This window comes from Phoca vitulina, unplaced genomic scaffold (assembly GCF_004348235.1).
Source record: "Phoca vitulina isolate PV1807 unplaced genomic scaffold, GSC_HSeal_1.0 scaffold6, whole genome shotgun sequence".
Classification (NCBI taxonomy): Eukaryota; Metazoa; Chordata; class Mammalia; order Carnivora; family Phocidae; genus Phoca; species Phoca vitulina.
Genome location: NW_022589709.1, coordinates 16083003 through 16101669, shown reverse-complemented (window position 1 = coordinate 16101669; position 18667 = coordinate 16083003). Strand labels below are relative to the sequence as shown.

The 18667-nt window shown below is 38.4% G+C and overlaps 1 protein-coding gene across 3 annotated transcripts in view; it reads left to right on the top strand.

The window, feature by feature from the left end:
• The window catches only part of UBTD2 (ubiquitin domain containing 2), a 64180-nt gene that overhangs the window by 42339 nt on the left and 3174 nt on the right, over nt 1-18667 (top strand). For all 3 annotated transcript variants that reach the window (XM_032403715.1, XM_032403716.1, XM_032403717.1), the window contains exon 2: nt 3740-3976. In XM_032403715.1, the coding sequence (XP_032259606.1) occupies nt 3740-3976 (237 nt within the window). The remainder of the gene's footprint in view (nt 1-3739; nt 3977-18667) is intronic.

Sequence of the window (18667 nt, the reverse complement as noted above, 5' to 3'; positions counted from 1 at the left end):
AAGCAAGGATAAGATGAGTAGATGAATGTGATTAAGAGGCTTCTGAGATGGTGAGTCTTTGGCAAAGTTTTAGAAAATAACTGGATTGATGGGGGAAAGAAGGGTATTTTCCGAAATAATAAAATTAGGTTTCTTTCTTAATCTTTTGTTACATGTTAAACCATGAGTAGAAAAACTTAGTGTGGTTGGTTGCCTGCAATTTAAAGATTTAAAACAGAAGTTTGGGGAATAAGAACTGTTACCTGTCTTTAAATCCATTGTTAGAGCGAAATACTATACTTAGTCCCAGATATATGAATGGTACTGAGCATCTCTCTTGGTATCAGCAGTAAATGATGTATGAAACAGATAAATCTGAAAGTTTCAGAGCATAAGATTTAATCTAGTTGAGTATACATAGTTTACATCTTTTTCTTCATAATTGAGAATGGTTGACTTGGTGCAAAAAAACATAGCTTCTTAGCTGCTATACTGATTTGTATGTCCAGGTATTTTCAGAAATTCAGGTTTATGATAGCTAAAATCAAAGCACAACATTTGGTGACTAATTCCTAGAAAATATACTCATAAACGCATAGGATGTGCATGACAATCATAAAACAGTTCTTTTTAAAATTAAGGAAGGTACTTTATGTTAAATTCTCAGAATGAGAATTCTCAGAATGAGCCACGCGGGCACCCCCTAAAATGAAGCTTTTAACCTCATATTTTGTAATGAAAATTTTGCACTGCTCAGCGGTTTTGCTAAAATAAAATTTTATGTTGTAAACACTTAAGTATTTTAGTAATGGCCATTCAGTAGACCTTCTCTATTACATGTTTGTGACATAGAGAAAAGTAGAGACTGAGACAGAAAAGGAAGCTTGCTTGATGTCACAAGCATTTAGTTTGTCTTACTTACTTTTACATAAAGTAATGACTTTGGAACTTTTCAGCATATAGATTTGAAATGGATTTGGAATGATTATCCTTAAGCATAATGTATCATCTGTCATTTTTATGGGACTTTGTTCTTATGCCTTCTATAGGTGGGAGAGGTAAAACAAAGTCATACTCATAAGAAAGGGGCTTTTACTTTTTCCAAAGTATTTTCTACCCTTTTTTTTTTTTTTTTTTAAGATTTTATCCATTTATATGAGAAAGAAAGAGAGCATGAGCAGGGGGAGGGGCAAAGGGAGAGGGAGAAGCAGACTCCCCACTGAGCGCAGAGCCCTGACAAGGACAGCAACAACAACAACAATAATAATAATTCAGGGCTTGATCCCAGCGCCCCGAGATCACGACCTTAGCCAAAGTCAGACACTTAGGTGCCCCTGTTTTCTACCTTTATTATGAGATTGTTTTTCTGTTGGATCCCTCTGTTTGAGGGCCTCTTTTGGTCTCTTAGGTTTAAGTACTGAGATGGGAGCGGTTTTGTTGTTTTTGCCTTTGCTTTGTGATTCTCTCACAGTTACAGAATTATAACAAGTTATCTCTCAGGTACATTTAATATATGTGAGGCTAGACAGTTCTCTGGAACAACTCAGGAAAACCTGAAACTATTCAAATAGGTATCTTATTTGAATATTGGATAGATAAATTTGTGTAGTAGATATTCATTTGACTATTAAATAGATATCTATTCAGATAGGTATTTACCTTTTGTGCCCTGTCTTCTACTCCCTATTCAGTAAACTAATATTGAGTGTCATCCCTGAACTATTACTGACTTATCTAAAGGTTAATATAACCGGGGCGCCTGGGTGGCTCAGTCGTTAAGCGTCTGCCTTCGGCTCAGGTCATGATCCCAGGGTCCTGGGATCGAGCTCCGTGTCAGGCTCCCTGCTCAGCGGGAAGCCTGCTTCTCCCTCTCCCACTCCCCCTGCTTGTGTTGCCTCTCTCACTGTGTCTCTCTCTGTCAAATAAACAAATAAAATCATTAAAAAAAAAAAAGGTTACTATAACAAAGTAAATTTGCCTTTCATTTTACCTTGTTGGTAGAATCAGTAGAGGGTGGATTGTGATTATCTGACATATTCTGAACATCTGTTAGAGAATAATGTGCTGTATACATTTAATTATTATTTGGAAAATACAGGGGAAAGTCATTAGTATAGACTGTGTTTCTCACATTTGAATTAAACTTGTTACACACATCTATAGTGTTACCCTTAGTGGATGTTCAGTACATATTTGTTAAATAAGGATACTTGGGTTCTTTTTCTAGCTCTGCTACTAAATAGACAGTTCTCCTACTTTGCTGTCCATACCCTTTTAGAATTCAGCTGGTTGGCATTTCACTAGGATAAGTTACAGGGCCAGAAAGTACGAGGAATCAAAACACTGAATGTTTTAAGAGAAAAAGAGCTTGCAATGGCATGGTGTGCCACTCCGAAGGTAGAGGATGAGACCTGATGTGTGCTGCCTTGAGATAAAATGGCCAGATGAGGTGGAAAGAGCATGGTTTAATCCAGGTGTCATTCCAGATACACTTTTCTTGCAGCATTAGTTTGTTCTGTCATTGGGAACCTAGCCTTGTGTAGGGTATAGAGCTTGCCCAGGAACTGGAGTAATGTTGTTTATTTCTGTTATGAATAACCCAAATTTCATTTGGTTCTGGGCCAGTAAGGGAGTGGATAATTTCATGGCTTCTTTAGAACCATTTTGAGAGTAATTTCTTTTAAATTAGTATTCTTTCTGCAGTTAAATATAGAACATTGAATTTTGATGCACACCCTCTCCTTCCCACCACTCTGTCATTTACTTCCCACCCACTCTTACCCAGGACTCCATCAAGCTTCAGATTTCTTTTTACCAATTTTTCCATCTGTCAAACTATTTCTTATCTATGGCACTGTATAAGATTAAGAATGGCTCTCTATGTCAGTGTGAGATCAGTGATCATAGCCCAGGTAAGTATCTGGGTGAAAGAAGCTTCATCAGACTTGTTCTAGCCCTACCACTATGTAACATTCTCTAAGGAGCTCTGCTGCCTTTTACAGCAAACAAGGAGTGGACTCTTGTCCTCTTTTTTTTCTTCTCCTCTAGGTTTGAAACTTGAGTAGGGTGTTGTAGTTTTTGTTTCTTGTAGTTAGGAACTTCTCCCGTGGTCCAGTATCAAGGATCACCTGTTCATCCTATTTTCTCCAAAGAGTGAAGCCATGGTTTCTGACCTTCTTTCTCACCCTTTTCAAAATTAACTCCTATGTAGGTTTCAGAGAGAGGCATTTACAGTTCTTTGACTGAAGTTCAGAGTAGGGTTTCCTCATGGAATGGTGGTTTGACTGTTCCTTTGGACACCGCAGAGCAGTATTTCCCCTGCTAAGGATTTCTCAGTTCCTGCTTTCTGGCTTTATATGTCCAGAGTTCTAAGATTCAAGCTAATGTTGCTACTTGATTTTTCCTAGTATCTTACTTCTCTTGTATGGCATCCTTTGACTTTTTTTAAATCCTGCCGTTACTGTCTGATGAACCACTTATTGCTGTTTTTCTAAGTAATTCTTAAAATCCTTTGGAGAAGGCGTATGGAGTTGAAAAGAGTTACTAACTTGCCACTGGACATTTTGGATAGAGCCATCTAATGTCTCCATTTGCTCTTATAGTTCTAAAATAGGGGAAATTTCAGAATGTAAGAATTAATCATTAGGCAAACGTCTAGCTATAATTTTGATGAATGAATCAAAGAGGAATGACCAGATAACTTTTAATACATCATTTGTAAATTTTGGTTTTGACGACAGCTTTTTATTTTTCTTTTCAGTCGCTTTAGGTCGTAACCAGCCTTTGAAAAAGGAGAAACCCAAATGGAAAAGCGATTATCCCATGACAGATGGACAACTGCGCAGCAAGAGGGATGAATTTTGGGATACTGCACCAGCTTTTGAAGGCCGTAAAGAGATTTGGGATGCCTTGAAGGCTGCCGCACATGCTTTTGAAAGCAATGATCATGAACTGGCACAAGCAATCATTGATGGTGCAAACATAACATTACCACATGGTAGGTTTGGTGGTCCTCAAGGACAATGGGGAACATAATCAGCTCCTTTCTAATAGCAAGAAACCAAATGGGAAGTGTTCGTTTTTCTTGCTGTGTATTTTTTTTTTTTTTCCAAATTGGAACATTCCTCTTTGCTTCTTTTTATGTCTTTCAGCTTAAGAAAGATTTACTCTGTGTGTTATTTATTTATTTACTTATTTACTTATTTTTAAGTAAGCCCTACACCCAACATGGGGCTTGAACGCACAATCCCAAGATCAAGAGTTGCATGCTTCACCAACTGAGCCAGCCAGGTGCCCCATTATTTTTTATGTTTTATAAGTATTTTTAATCTCAAGAAAGAGAACATTTGATAACCTGTATTTTCCAACTTCCATACTCAGAAATTTCCTAGTTCTTCATCAAGGGTCCTCCACCTGCTGTCTCAGTCTTCTAGAGCTTCTACTTCACTTGTTTTCTATGAGCACTAGAGAAGTAGTCTCAAATTTAGATTTCAGAAGCAGTGGAGACTCAGTGGATACTCCTTTAGTCATTATACCTTCTCATCAAGCCTATTTTTAGCATAATGAGCAACCCTAAACTTAGAAGTCACATGTTCTGAAGGACAGTTTTCTATGATTGCAGCCCTGAGCATTATTAAGAACCTCTCTCTCTTTTGCTTAGGAATGTGACTCTAAGGACCACCATTAGCTTTGAGCATTTCCAGGGACATATATCTGCTGGACCCATGCATATCCTCTTGCTTGGTCTCCTTGATTAGAAACACGTCAAAATTTTTCATGGTATACTGAGATTTAAGTGTTAATTTTATATTACATTCTTTGCTCTTTTGATAACTGTATTTATTTCTATTTTTTTTAAGATTTTTTTTTATTTAAATGTATTTGACAGAGAAAGACACAGCGAGAGAGGGAACACAAGAGGGGGAGTGGGAGAGGGAGAAGCAGGCTTCCCGCGGAGCAAGGAGCCCGATGCGGGGCTCAATCCCAGGACCCTGGGATCATGACTTGAGCCAAAGGCAGCCACTTAACAACTGAGCCACCCAGGCGCCCCTGATAACTGTATTTATAAATTTTTCTCTTTAGTTTTTCAAATTAATATTTTTCCAAGTTGTCTGTTTAGCTCCCTGCATAATCACCTGCATTCCTTTGCATTGTTTTCTATTCCTTTATACCTTCATTGTTTCTTTTTCAATATCTCCATTTGTCCGCATTTTCAGAACACTGCTTTTCACTGTTTAATCATCTGCTTTATGTCCTTTGACTCCTTTTTTTCTTTTTTTCTTTTTTTTTAGTTTTATTTATTTAGGTAACTCCACACCTGATGTGGGGCTCAAACTCATGACCCAGAGACCAAGAGTCACATGTTTGTTCCAACTGAGCCAGCCAGGCTCCCCGACTCCTTTTCAAATAAAGATATTTAACTTAGTATTCTTCACAATTTTCTAAATCTCTGTTAATTTTCTGAATTAACTGTGCTTCCAAGAAACTTAAAAATACATACTCCTTAGCTGTTCTGTTTTTTATTATGAAAGCTTATTAACATATGCTTGTGTTAATAACTTTTATTGAGTACCCACTGTATATAGATGACTTTTTCTGCACAGGTATGAAAATGATGCCTCCTAGGGGCGCCTGGGTGGCTCAGTCGGTTGGGCGTCTGCCTTCGGCTCAGGTCATGATCTCAGGGTCCTGGGATCGAGCCCCGCATCGGGCTCCCTGCTCCGCGGGAAGCCTGCTTCTCCCTCTCCCACTCCCCCTGCTTGTGTTCCCTCTCTCGCTGTGTGTCTCTGTCAAATAAATAAATAAAATCTTTAAAAAAAAAAAAAAAAAAAAAGAAAATGATGCCTCCTACATTTGAAAAAATGTGTAATTGAATGCCATTTCAGTATGACTCTTTAGTACTGATTTTCATGGATGGTCTCTGAATTCTTTACCTCGTTATGATTGGGGGTACATATCCTCTTGCTCCATTACCTCTTTTAGGTCTATATTTTGTCTTCAAATACTACCTTTATATAATACAAAGGAAAGAACCTTCTTTTACAGTTATTTTTATCATCCTCTTTTTAATGCTTATTTCCCATATTTTTAAAGCAGTATTTATTTATTGTTTGTTTGTATAGGTTTGCAAGTTGGGAGTAGGGGTGGGGAGTGGGAAAGAATTAATTTATCTGTGACTGTCTTAATTTAGAAGCCTGAGATCCAGAACCTTAGAACTTTGATTTCCTTACTTTGTACTTATCATAGTTACCTCTAGGAATATCTGATTGTATTCTATAAATTATGGCCTTGTTTACAAGTTCATGGAGGCAAAGTAGCTCTGTTTTATGTAAGGCAGGGGCCTATGTATATTTTATTGGATATGGGCTCAGATCTCTATATACTTAAGTCCCCCGTTTTTGCTTATCTATGTGAACTGCCAAGAAAAGTAATGTTGCTGGCAGCCTCACCAACCAACAGATTAGGGAGAATTATTCTTGGAAATTTGATAGGATGAGCTTCTGCTTCCCCTCTGTGTCTATTTTCTGGTTTAGCATAAAGGAATCAAACTGATGTCCAATCTCTCCCTGTTCAAAGCTCTATAATAACTTTCTGGGAATTACTATCATTGCTACCTTTGATTGAATTCCCTTGTTCATATTTGAACCTTAACAGCATTTCTTGGATGGACTTTTGAATTGTGTTCCCTCATGTACTGTAACTCACCATTAGTTTATAACTTAGCTATTTAGCTACATGCTTTTACCTAGACCTACTCAGTGGTGTTACTGAAATTTCTTCCATCTTTTTGGTGTAGTTATATATTTGAAAATTTTACTTTGGACACATTTTGCTGTGTTAGACCCTAAACATCTTATACTTCATATTTTAAGTTAAAAATATTATATAGGCTTTAGCTGTTTAGGTCAGGCTTTAGTATCAGACCTAGCCTTACTTTCTGCCTCTACTGTATTACTCATGGCTATGCAACTTTGGGCAAATCACTTCTTTTCTGTAAGCTTCAATGCTGCCATCTATAAAATATGGATTATAACTACATACCATATAGGGTGGTTGTATTGCTTAAATGTGATAATAATAACACATGTAAATTACTTAACCATAGTCCAAAAAGCACTTGATAAATAGTAGTGCCATTGATTATTTTTCTTGAACTCTAGCATTAACAAGTAAATTCCTTGTACCAAATTCTTTAATATAATTTGGTCATTTTTCTGGATATATTATCTACTGATAACATCTTTTTCTGGCTTTTGGGGGACTCTGCCCATGGGCTTATGCCTAATCGAATTTTGAGATTGTGTTGATTCAATAGCAACAGTAATAACAGATTTATTAATTGGACACCAAAGCATTGATGACATAGTTTAGCATCATCCCTATTTAGGCCCATCCCTATTCCTTTCATCTACATCTGTCAGTATTACCCATGAGTATTGAACTGATCTTAGATTGACAATCTGAAGAGATCCAGGGTATACATTCCTTTCTAAGCTTCCTTCAGCCATGTCTCTCCTTTCTTGTTTTCATCCCATCCTCTGTTTTCTCTTCCCATAATCTTATTATCCCAACCTATTCATATCTTCCCAATTTAAATACTATAAAAAATTCTTTAAAGTTTGAAAACTATATGGAAATGTCTTTGTAAATGTTATTTGTATAGGTCTTGTCTGTTATTTTAGATTGTATCTGCAAAATTAGCAAGGACTGTACCCTTTTCAGTTTAAATTGTATTTAGTATCAGTGTTATGTGCACAAAAATTACATATTTGTCAGTGGCCTTTTTTCCTGTGTAATAATAATTACCTTACTTCCTGAGTTATTTTTCAGAGAAACAACCAAAATACCTCCCATCACCCAACGCCCTTGCCCCATGTTTCCACCTTGTTTCTTTTTCATATAGTGATTCCATGAATAATTCTGTTCTTGTCTCAGTTCCAGTCTACAGGTTGTATTCATTATATTTCTGTCTTGTCCAAGCACAAAATAATTCCATGCTTTTTAATTATCCTCCTTTATTAATATCAGTGATGTCTTTAGTTCATTATTCTCAAATGGCAATAGGGAGAGTTAGAGAGAAGATGGTGTCATAACTACCTGGGAATTTTATTTTATTTTATTTTTTAATTTTTTAAAAGATTTTGTTTATTTGACAGAGAGAGACACAGTGAGAGAGGGAACACAAGCAGGGGGAGTGGGAGAGGGAGAAGCAGGCTCCCCGTCAAGCAGGGAGCCCGATGTGGGGCTCGATCCCAGGACCCTGGGATGACCTGAGCCAAAGGCAGACGCTTAATGACTGAGCCACCCAGGCGCCTCTACCTGGGTATTTTATATGTGCGCATCTGTTTTCACTCTGGAAATTGTGACTCGGATTGAGGATATATATGGACATGTGTACTATGGAAAAATCTCCCAGGATGATTCTGGTATCTGGTACCTCTTTTCCACAGCCTCCCCATCCTATAAGAACTTTATTTCTCATGATTTACACATTTTTTCTCATGGTCCTAAATTTCTAAAAAAGAGTATCCTAAAAAAGAGTTATCTCCTTTTTCTAATTGCTCTTTTGCCATTACCTAAAAATCCTAAAAACATTCCTAATATAGTATTTTGCCAATGAAACTAAGGTTACAGATTAAGTGGTTTATCCAAGTTAGCATAAAAAGAGGGATTTTTTTGTTTTTCTGTTTTTTGTTTTTTTTTTAAGGTGGGGTACACCTGGCTGGCTCAGTAGGTAGATTTCAGGGTTGTGAGTTCAAGTCCCATTTTGGGTGTAGAGATTACTTAAAATCTTCAAAAAAAAAAAAAAAAAAGGTGGTTATTATTTTCATTTTTCAGAGCTTGGCCCATACTGACTATTCAGTAATTTTCAGTTAAAACTTGTTCAGAAACAATAACCTATTTCATAAAGATGAGAGCATTTAATGCTTTATAGAATTATTATATAGAAGATTAAAAAGGATTTTTAAAATTGGCTACTCCTTCTCTCCCTACTTTCTAATTTTCTAGAATGGTGGTTGTTTATTTCTTTAGCATCTACAATTAATGTGTTTTCCACCTCCCTCCCAATTCAAATGTAAAAGCTCCCCTCTTAGCCTTTCTTGTCTAGGAGTATAGCTGCTCACTGTTATTCAAACACTTGCTTTTCTCTTTCTTACAGACTTAACTCCAACTTTACTGTTGTTATTTCTTGTGGCTAAACATTGCCAGGTGTTCAGTTAGGCTTTTGAAGGTCCATTTCTTTTGTCCTTTTTCATGCTTAGGGATATAGGAGGTAAGAAAGGGTAATTCTTTAAACTTTTTTTAATCACCTTCAAAATATAGGAGGGAAAAGAGTTGCCTAGAATTTTGTTTTCCTCTTTCCTGGACTTACCTTAAAATATATCAAATGTGAATAAATTGAATTATGTATAATGTGATGTAAGTTTTTAAAAATCAGGGCACTTAGGGACGCCCAGGTGGCTCGGTTGAGCATCTGACTCTTGACTTCAGCTCAAGTCTTCGGGTTGTGGGATTGAGCCCCACATCAGGCTTCGTGCTCAGTGCAGAGTCTGCTTGGGGTTCCCTCTCCCTCTCCCTCTGCCCCTTCCCCTTCTTGTGCACACACACACTCTCTCTTCCCCCAGTCTATAAAATCTTTTTAAAATTAAAAAAAAAAATAAAGGCACTTACAAATAGCATAAATAGAGCATTTATTTTTAGATCATTTCTATGTATAGGGAGCCAACATGATGAAAAGAACACCTAGACTGAGAATCAGGAGTAATAAAATACTCATAACTCATGTTTTGAACTGATGTTATGTAATCCTCATGCCTGTAATAATCACCTACAACAGTGCCCATTTTAAAGAGATGAGAAGGAGTGCCTGGGTGGTGCAGTCAGTTAAGCATCCGACTCTTGGTTTCAGCTCAGGTCAAGATCTCAGGGTCCTGGGATTGAGCCCCAAGTTGGGCTCCACGCTCAGTGTGGAGTTGGCTTGAGATTCTCTCTAAATTTTAAAATCTTTTTAAAAAATAAAAATAGATGAGAAAACTGAAATACAGAGCGGTTACATCCTTTTTCCAATTTATAAGTCATGGAATTGGGATTGGGATTTGAACTCAAATCCTGGATTTAACAGTAACAAAGCAGTTGAATGACATTGTCAAGTCATTTCATCTCTGTTTTTTATTTTTCTTATTTTTTTTAAAAGATTTTATTTATTCATTTGAGACACAGAGATACAGAGAGAGAGAGAGAGAAAGCATGAGCAGGGAGAGAGGCAGAGGGAGAGGGAGAAGCTGGCTCCTCGCTGAGCCAGGAGCCCGATGTGGGGCTCGATCCCAGGACCCTGAGATCATGACCTGAGCCGAAGGCAGACGCTTAACCATCTGAACCACCCAGGCACCCCTCATCTCTGTTTTTTATAGTGATGCACAAGTAATCTTCACTGTTAATTCCATTTTTAGTCCCTCCCACACTATATAGAATACTGTAAAACTGTATACTTCTAGGGCACCTGGCTGGCTCAGTCAGTGGAGCCTGCAACTCTTTTTTTTTTTTTTTTTAAGATTGTGTTTGTTTATTTGAGAGACAGACAGAGACAGAGCGAGAAGGGGGTGGGGCAGAGGGAGAGGGACAAGCAGACTGCCTGCTGAGTGCAGAGGCCATCCAGGCACCCCGAGCCTGCGACTCTTGATCTTGGGGTTGTGGATTCAAGCCTCACGTTGGGTATAGAGATTACTTAAAAATAAAATCTTAAAAAAAAAAAAGACACTATATCTATTAATACTAAAGAGAAACAAGTGGATTCTCTAAGACATGGATAGGCAGGAAATGCATATATATGTAGACCTTGTTTCTATTTCCGTGATAGAGGCCCATTAAGAAGCAGGCCATGAATTCTGGCTCCTTTAAAGGTCCCTGTAAGAATTTGTCATTTAATAAACTTAATTGATAAATTTGTCATGAACATAAGGGTTAGGAATGAAAGCATGAAACATTACATGTACATGGAAGACGGAGGATTTTATCCAGAGTGCTGTGTTTAGAAATGAAATAGGGCCTTAATAAAGGATCTGATAAGTGACTAACCATAAATTAATTAATTAATAGTATAGTAACATATTAATTAATAATTTCCACTCTATCAAAGAAACAAAAATGATTTGGAGTTGTAAAATGTAAATTTATCCACTCTTCTGTTGCTGTCACCCCCCCCCTTTTTTTTCCAGTTAGAGTAACAAAGGCCCTGAAATAGCTGAGGTGGGAGATTGTCCTCGTGTCAGTAGGCTTCTCTGAAGATCATTGTCCCCTTAGAAATGTGACAAAATGTTACACAAGCTCTTTTTTTTTTTTTAAGATTTATTTGAGAGAGACCACATACATGTGAGTGGGGGGAGGGGCAGAAGGAAAGAATCTCAAGCAGACTCTCTGCTGAGCAGGGAGCCCAACAACCTGGGGCTAGATCTCACGACCCATGAGATCATGACCTGAGCCGAAACAAGCGTTGGACACTTAACCGGCGCTGTTGGGTTGGACAACAGTTGGACACTGCACCACCCAGGTGCCCCATACAAGCTCTTTTTTTTTTTTTTTTTTTAAGATTCCATTTATTTATTTGAGAGAGAGAGGGAGGGAGCGCGAATACGAGCAGGGGGAGGGACAGAGGGAGAAGCAGACTCCCCGCTGAGTGCGAAGCCCAATGTAGGCCTCCATCCCAGGATCCCGAGATCATGACCTGAACCGAAGTCAGACGCTTAACCAGATGAGCCACTCAGGCACCCCCCCCACACAAGCACTTAATCACCGTTTAACCATCATATGGCTTGAGCAATACAAGCTAAGCCACCTTTTACCTGTGCTTGCTATAAGACATGGAAGACTTGGTGCTTCTGAATGCCACAGTCTTAATAGCTATCTTGGTAGGATGAGAGCTAATGCTGCTTCTCTTGAAGCCTGTCAAAAAGCTTAATATAATTCCCAACAAAGTGTTTGCATGAGAGAGACTGTCATTAGTTAGTCCTGAAAAACTGCTCACATCTGAATGAAAGGTAATTGTGATGGCCCTTTTGACATTCCTGTTCTCCATTCCATTCTCCATTCAGGTTTGGAGAGAACCCCATGAGGCCTAAAGCAGTGAACTCAAACTTTATGAAAGTTTGATCCTTTGTGTACTATTAGTGAGCTCTCCCCCATAAGTCTTGTTCCGAGATTCAAAACTTGTGTGAGAAGGGAACCAACATTATTGCTTTCAATGGGTTTATTATATGTATTTGGCAATTTTGCATGTGTTTTTTTATTTAACCTTACAACAGCTTTGTGAGGTAGATACTATAGTCCTTGAGGAAACAGACTGAACAGGGTCTAAATAAAAATTTGAGTGTGATCAACTCCAAAGCTGCTACTCCTTGCATCAGATTCACTGCTTCTCCTCCAGTCTTCTGTTCCTCCATCAGGCTCAACAGTGGGCTTCCCAAATCATAGGACTAATTTACTGTTTTGTTCCTTTATAGTCTCTGTTATATCAGTGCTCTTGTCCAACTCAATTATGTGCTTAGGCTCTCCTTGCCATAGGAAGTCACATTTGTTGAAAAAGTCAGAGTTTGTGCCTTGTGGGTCAGTTAGAAAAGACAAGTCAGAAAAAAGGAAAAAGAAAAGTCAGGAATAAAGACAGTATTTCCATAAGCTTTGGAAGAGACCCGTGGTGTAACAAAAGTCTTGCAGTTCCAGGACATCACCCACTTAATTAATTTTGGGAGGGCAGTTTTCTATATCAGATTGCCAGTGTATTTTATTTTATTTTATTTATTTATTTATTTATTTATTTAGATTTTATTTATTTATTCATGAGAGACAGAGAGAGAGAGAGAGGCAGAGGGAGAAGCAGGCTCCCAAGGAGCAGGGAGCCCGATGCGGGACTCGATCCCAGGACCCTGAGATCATGACCTGAGCCGAAGGCAGATGCTTAACCATCTGAGCCACCCAGGCGCCCTGCCAGTGTATTTTAAATATTAAAATTTTCAACTCTATTAAGGTATACTGAAGTATGCCAACAGCACATACTTAAAGGGTATAATTTGATCAGCTTTGACTTGTATACACCTGTGAAACCGTCATCACAAGATAACATTTCATATCTCCAAAAGTTTCCTAATGTAAAAATTGATTTTTAACTTTTACAAATTTGTTCACATAGCTATGCAAGTCTTAAGTGGCAAAAACATTAAGACTGACTGCAGTCTTATAGGAGTGAGCATAGAGGGATGAGCAGTGAGGCCTTTGAATGCTTAAAAAGACATCTTTTTTTAACCTGAAAGATTGTCTGAGAAAGAGTTCCTGGCATTTAGTAAAGCTATTCTTATTTTTTTGGCATATAAGCTAGTTTTATCTTTATAATTTTCTTGTGAAATATTTTGATGCCCCATTAAAAATAGCCATAGAAAACCAAGTTGACCAAGGAAAAGAGAATATCTGAGCCAGTCATCTAGATAGAAGGTAAATAAAAACTTAGAAAATTATGTATGAAATCAGAACAGAAGGTGGAGTCTTGGCAGATTTCTTACTCTCGTGGGGAGATGTCAGGGCTTCCTGACCTGGGGAGGCCATGCCCTGGCAATTGTTTATCTCGGTAGCCATCTGTCTCTGCAAGGACTTGAAGGCTATGGTAGGTTTATGAGGAGAAGGGAAAAAAGACAAGAATGTCTTTCCACAGAGGCTGCTTGGTGAGAAGTGTGAGCAAGCCTGACTAGAGCTTCTTTAGAGCTAGTAAAGAACTACTAAATGAACTACACCCTCAGTATCCAAGGGGCGGTCAATAAAAACCTTCTAGGGGTGCCTGGTGGCTCAGTCAGTTAAGTGTCAGACTCTTGATTTCAGCTCAGGTCATGATCTCAGGGTCGTGAGATGGAGCCCCGTGTCTACTCTATGCTGAACATGGAGTCTGCTTGAGATTCTCTCTCTTTCTCTCTCTCTCCCCCTCCCACCTCTCCCCTCTGTGCATACATTTGTGCGCTCTCTCTCTAAAATACATATTTTTTTTTTAAAAAACCTTCTGGAAAAATGCCTACATTATCAACTTTTTTTTTTTTTAAGAGAGAGCACATGGCGGGGGGAGGGGGCGGAGAGGGAGAAAGAATCTTAAGCAGGCTCCATGCCCAGTGTAGCCCTATGTGGGACTTAATCTCACCACCCTGAGATCATAACCTGAGCCAAAATGAAGAGTCAGAGGTTTAACCAACTGAGCCACCCTGGTGCACCTATATTTATCAACTTTTAAAGTGGTTCTTTCCCTCTTGTGTTTGAACACACAGGCTTGCTTTCGGAATAACTCTCCCATCTTATAACTATGCCCTGTTGTTCACATATTCCTCTCAAATATGGCAGATGAGACAGTGATGGTAAATGTCCATTTTGTCACTACATTTATGGCCTCACAGCAGTGAAACTTAGTCGCCATTTCCTTTTGCCTCATCTTCCAGTTCCTTCTTTGACCTTACATTGTTCATATCACTGGCAGTTGTGTTGGTGGACTGCATTTAGACTGTTGGGTTTTTTGTTTGTTTTTTTAAGATTTTATTTATTTATTTGTCAGAGCAAGCACAAGCAGGGGGAGCGGCAGGCAGAGGGAGAAGCAGGCTCTCCACTGAGCCAGAAGCCCGATGCAGGACTTGATCCCAGGGCCCTGGGATCATGACCTGAGCGGAAGGCAGACGCTTAACCTACTGAGCCACCCAGGTGTCCCTAGACTGTTGGGTTCTTGCTCCTTGTGATTCTTGTTTGGCTTTTCATCCCTCTAATATTTGTCCTCTGCCCTTTTTTTCCCCTATGTTCATTTTTCTTTTTCCCATTCACCATATCACTAACCCAGGAACCAAGCCCTATGGTTTTATCCCTATGCTGTACATTTACTTCTTCAGGAATCCAATTATTTCACTCTCACTTGTTGTGTCTGCCCCTGGACAAGTTATTTCTCTCTGCTTCAATTTTCTCATTTGCAAAATGAGTATAATAGACTGACCATAGAGGGCTATTGTGAGGATTAAATGTCAATGTATGCCAAGTGCTCAGAGCCAGAACTAGTAAGCACCCTTAAATGTTTGCTTTTATGTTCAGACTTGTACATTTGAGATTATTACTCTACAAGCTGCTTTTACCCTTTTCCCGATATGCTTTTTAAGTTACCTGCCCATAATTCAGTTGAAGTATCTCACCGAACCTAAAGCAGTTAAAAACTAAGCAAAAAGCTTCTAACCCTAAATTCTCTGTCACTCTCATTTCCGATTTAGGTGATTCTTCTTTCCTTTTTGTTTTCCATCATACATAACCTATCGTTAGGTCTGAGTCTCTCAGATCCATTTCTGTTCCAGTCAGGCAGTCATTTTAGCAGGTCCCCTTGATTCCAGTCATTCTCCCTTTATGCAAATAATAAAATAATCTTCAGGCTTTGTCTCTTGTTCACCTGGAACATTGCTTGGCATGTAACAGGCACTCAATATTTGTTGGGTGAATGACTCATGTACTGTTATCAGCCACCTGTAGTAATTAACTGTAGTATGAAATCTAAACCCCTGAACCCTTCTATCAGGTTTTCACTATTGCTGTCAATCTAGTAATTTCACATCATCAATTCTCTAGTCACCTCAGCAAAACCACTTGCTATTTCCTACTTACCTTGTACTAATTCTTGTTCTCCTATCATTCCTATTTCTTGAGATGCCCTTTATTTTTATTGTGTCATGGCCAGAACACACTATTTCTACAGAATTTCTCCTTTTTTGCTCTACCAATGTTAGTCACTCTTCTGTTGTGTGATGTCTCAGCTTGTGTTTGATTTTCAGTGTATCAGTTTGTACTTAAAATCTCTGGTGGGTGTGCTAGATCTGCTTACCTCAGTTAGAAGTTTCTGGGGATCAAGAACAATGTTCTCTCTCTTGTAACCTTTCCTCCCCAGAGCTAGCGATATGCCTTACTCTCTTTCCTGTGTTTAGTATATGTTCATGCAGCAACTCCATGGAGTATGTGGAGTGGTCCTTTTGAAGTTCTACAGAGCTTATGTGTTAGAGATCACTATTAGCAGAGCAGTTTTGTCTTTACTGAAGAGATATGGGGCTAGTAAATGGTGGAGAATTGGGAGTATATTGTTCAAAAGGGTCTGGGCCTACAGAGGAGTCATTCTGCTCTGAGCAGGTAATTCTGGCGTAATACTCAACTGTGGGCTATATTGTAAGCAAAGTTTGTTTTTGTTGTCAATTTATGATCCCAGATATTTAATTTGGGGAGAGGGTAACCCATAAAACTATAGCTTGAAATGTAACTAAATCATATCTGACATCATGGTCTGGACTTTTGCCCTATTTAGTTATTCAGAGCATGTTTATAACTCATTATTATCTGACAGAAGTGAGGAAAAGAGTAAGCCAGAAAACTTCATGTTAAATAAAATGCAAGTTACCTTTTCCCAAAATATTAAAGTATGGGAGCTAAGCAATATGAAGTCTGGGTAGCTTATTTCCAGCATTATAGACATGAGCACTGCCTGAGCTGGAATAAGAAGATAAGCCATCTACTGGCACCTCTTCCATGGAATTTTTATTCTCACCCATTTGAGATCTGAAAACTAAATTCCTAACTTGCTGGGCTGAAGGGCAAAGATTGCTTTCCAGGGAGGCCTGGCTGGCTGAGTTGGTAGAGCATGAGACTCTTGATCTCAGGATCATGAATTTGAGCCCCATGTTGGTGGCAGAGTGTACTTAAAAAAATAAACAAAATCTCTTTCTTTAGGGTATTATCTTAAAAAAAAAGAAAGAAAGGAATGAATGAATGAACTGGCAGATGATGACTAAAATTAGTTTTAAGAAAAGAAGACTACTTTCCATTGTGATGAACGAGTGGGTATTCATATCTAGGAAGAGCCAAAGTGCCTATTAGATTGTATGTTTGTTTTTGGTATGCACTCATGTTATAGCACACTCATAAAAGCTGCAATGACATCTCTAGTCCTTTTCTAGAGAGGCTGCAAATGTCAGCTGTCTTTCAGTCTGGACATCATTCTGCTTGCAGTTTTACTGTTTTTGTTTACAGTCCTATTATTTTATATTTGTCGTGGTACTGAAGATGAAGAAGCATATGCAAACCTGGTAACCACGTTAGAGGTTTTCTTCTGTCTCATTTTGCTAATTGAGAAGGGTATTTCAGCTTAAAGAATATTGCTCAAGGTTGTGCAGCTAGTTAACAGCAAGGCTGGGAGTTTCATCTTGGTCTAGAGATTTCAAAGATAATGATTTAGAATGGTGCTTCTCTAAAAGAATGTTTTTCTAGCAGAACATTGCCAGAACGTTGCTCTTGTACTTATCAGGCTGACCATACCATCAGTGGGTCAGTGGGATATGTATCTGAGGTGTTTTCTTAATAGAGGGAATGTGTCTCTAGGGAACTCTTCACATTCTCTTTCCTAGTTCTCCTGGTGGCCAGCCCATCTGGAAGACACTAGTAGGTTTCTTTGCCTCAGGACTAGGCCATATAAATAGTGAAGTTAGTACAAGTGACTATACCCCTATTTATAAATAGCATTGGTACTGCAGCAAGATGGTTGCTAGTTAGGGAGCTGCTGGTGATCACAACTGTGCTTAAAGTATATTTGTTTCTGCAGTGTCCTAGCATTCACATTAATTAGTGAACAACACAGAGGCTGTACGATATCTTTAAACATAGAGGAAAGCGGAGATTCATGTGTATTATGCTTGGTGACTGTTCCAGTCTCATTTTGGGTGCCTTGTATTTTCAGCCTATTGATAGTGACCACAAAGATCAGTTCATTAACTCATTGGTTCATGGATAACTATTTCTTGGTGTCCCAACCCCATACTTATTAGACCATATATAAGTGTTTTGAATATGGTAGATGTTTTTGTTTTTTATCAATCAGCTGACATTAATGTTCCAGTTTGAGCAAAGGACATATTATGAATAATCTTGTAAGAAAGCATTCGTAAAGTGTCCTTTCAAGCTTCCCAAGGGAAGTCCTGGTAATTATAATGCAGTTTATGCTTTATAAAAAAAAAAAATCAGCCATTAATACCTTATTTTAAACCATAAGTGCCTTTTTCTCTCCCCTGAGCTATTTGGTTATAAACTTCATACCCCTTTTATTCTTCCTTTTTAACCCATAGCTTCTCTGTAATAGATTGACTAATTGGGGTTAAATACAACCCCTCAGTCATTTTTGTGGTGATTGTGCTAATGAGATTCATCTATAAGCCAGGAGCCAGAGCAGCTGGTAGGCTTGTATTCTCCAGTCTGTGGTCTCTTTGGACGAAGGACTTTTGGCTTAAGTACTTAGGAAGTCCAGGCACTAAGGAAACTGCTCTGGAACACCGTGTTGTGGTCAGTTAAGCTAAGGGATCTGTTTTTTGTGGTTGTTGTTAAGGTTACTGATTCATTTCTTTAAAAAGATATCCCAGTGCAATTTGAATATCCCCTTAATTTGGTCCAAGCATTAATAATAGTAAATATGAATTTTGTGTGCTTTCTTTTCCTTTATCATTTAATGAAAGTGTGAATGAGGTATGAAATGACTTAGAAAAGGTGAGGGAAAGGAGCTAGGGTCCTGGCTAAGGTAAAATTAGATAAGCACTCAGTTGGTTATGGGCCTTAATGATGGACATTGCTAAAGCAGCTGGCAATGATTGACCTTATATTTTTTTTC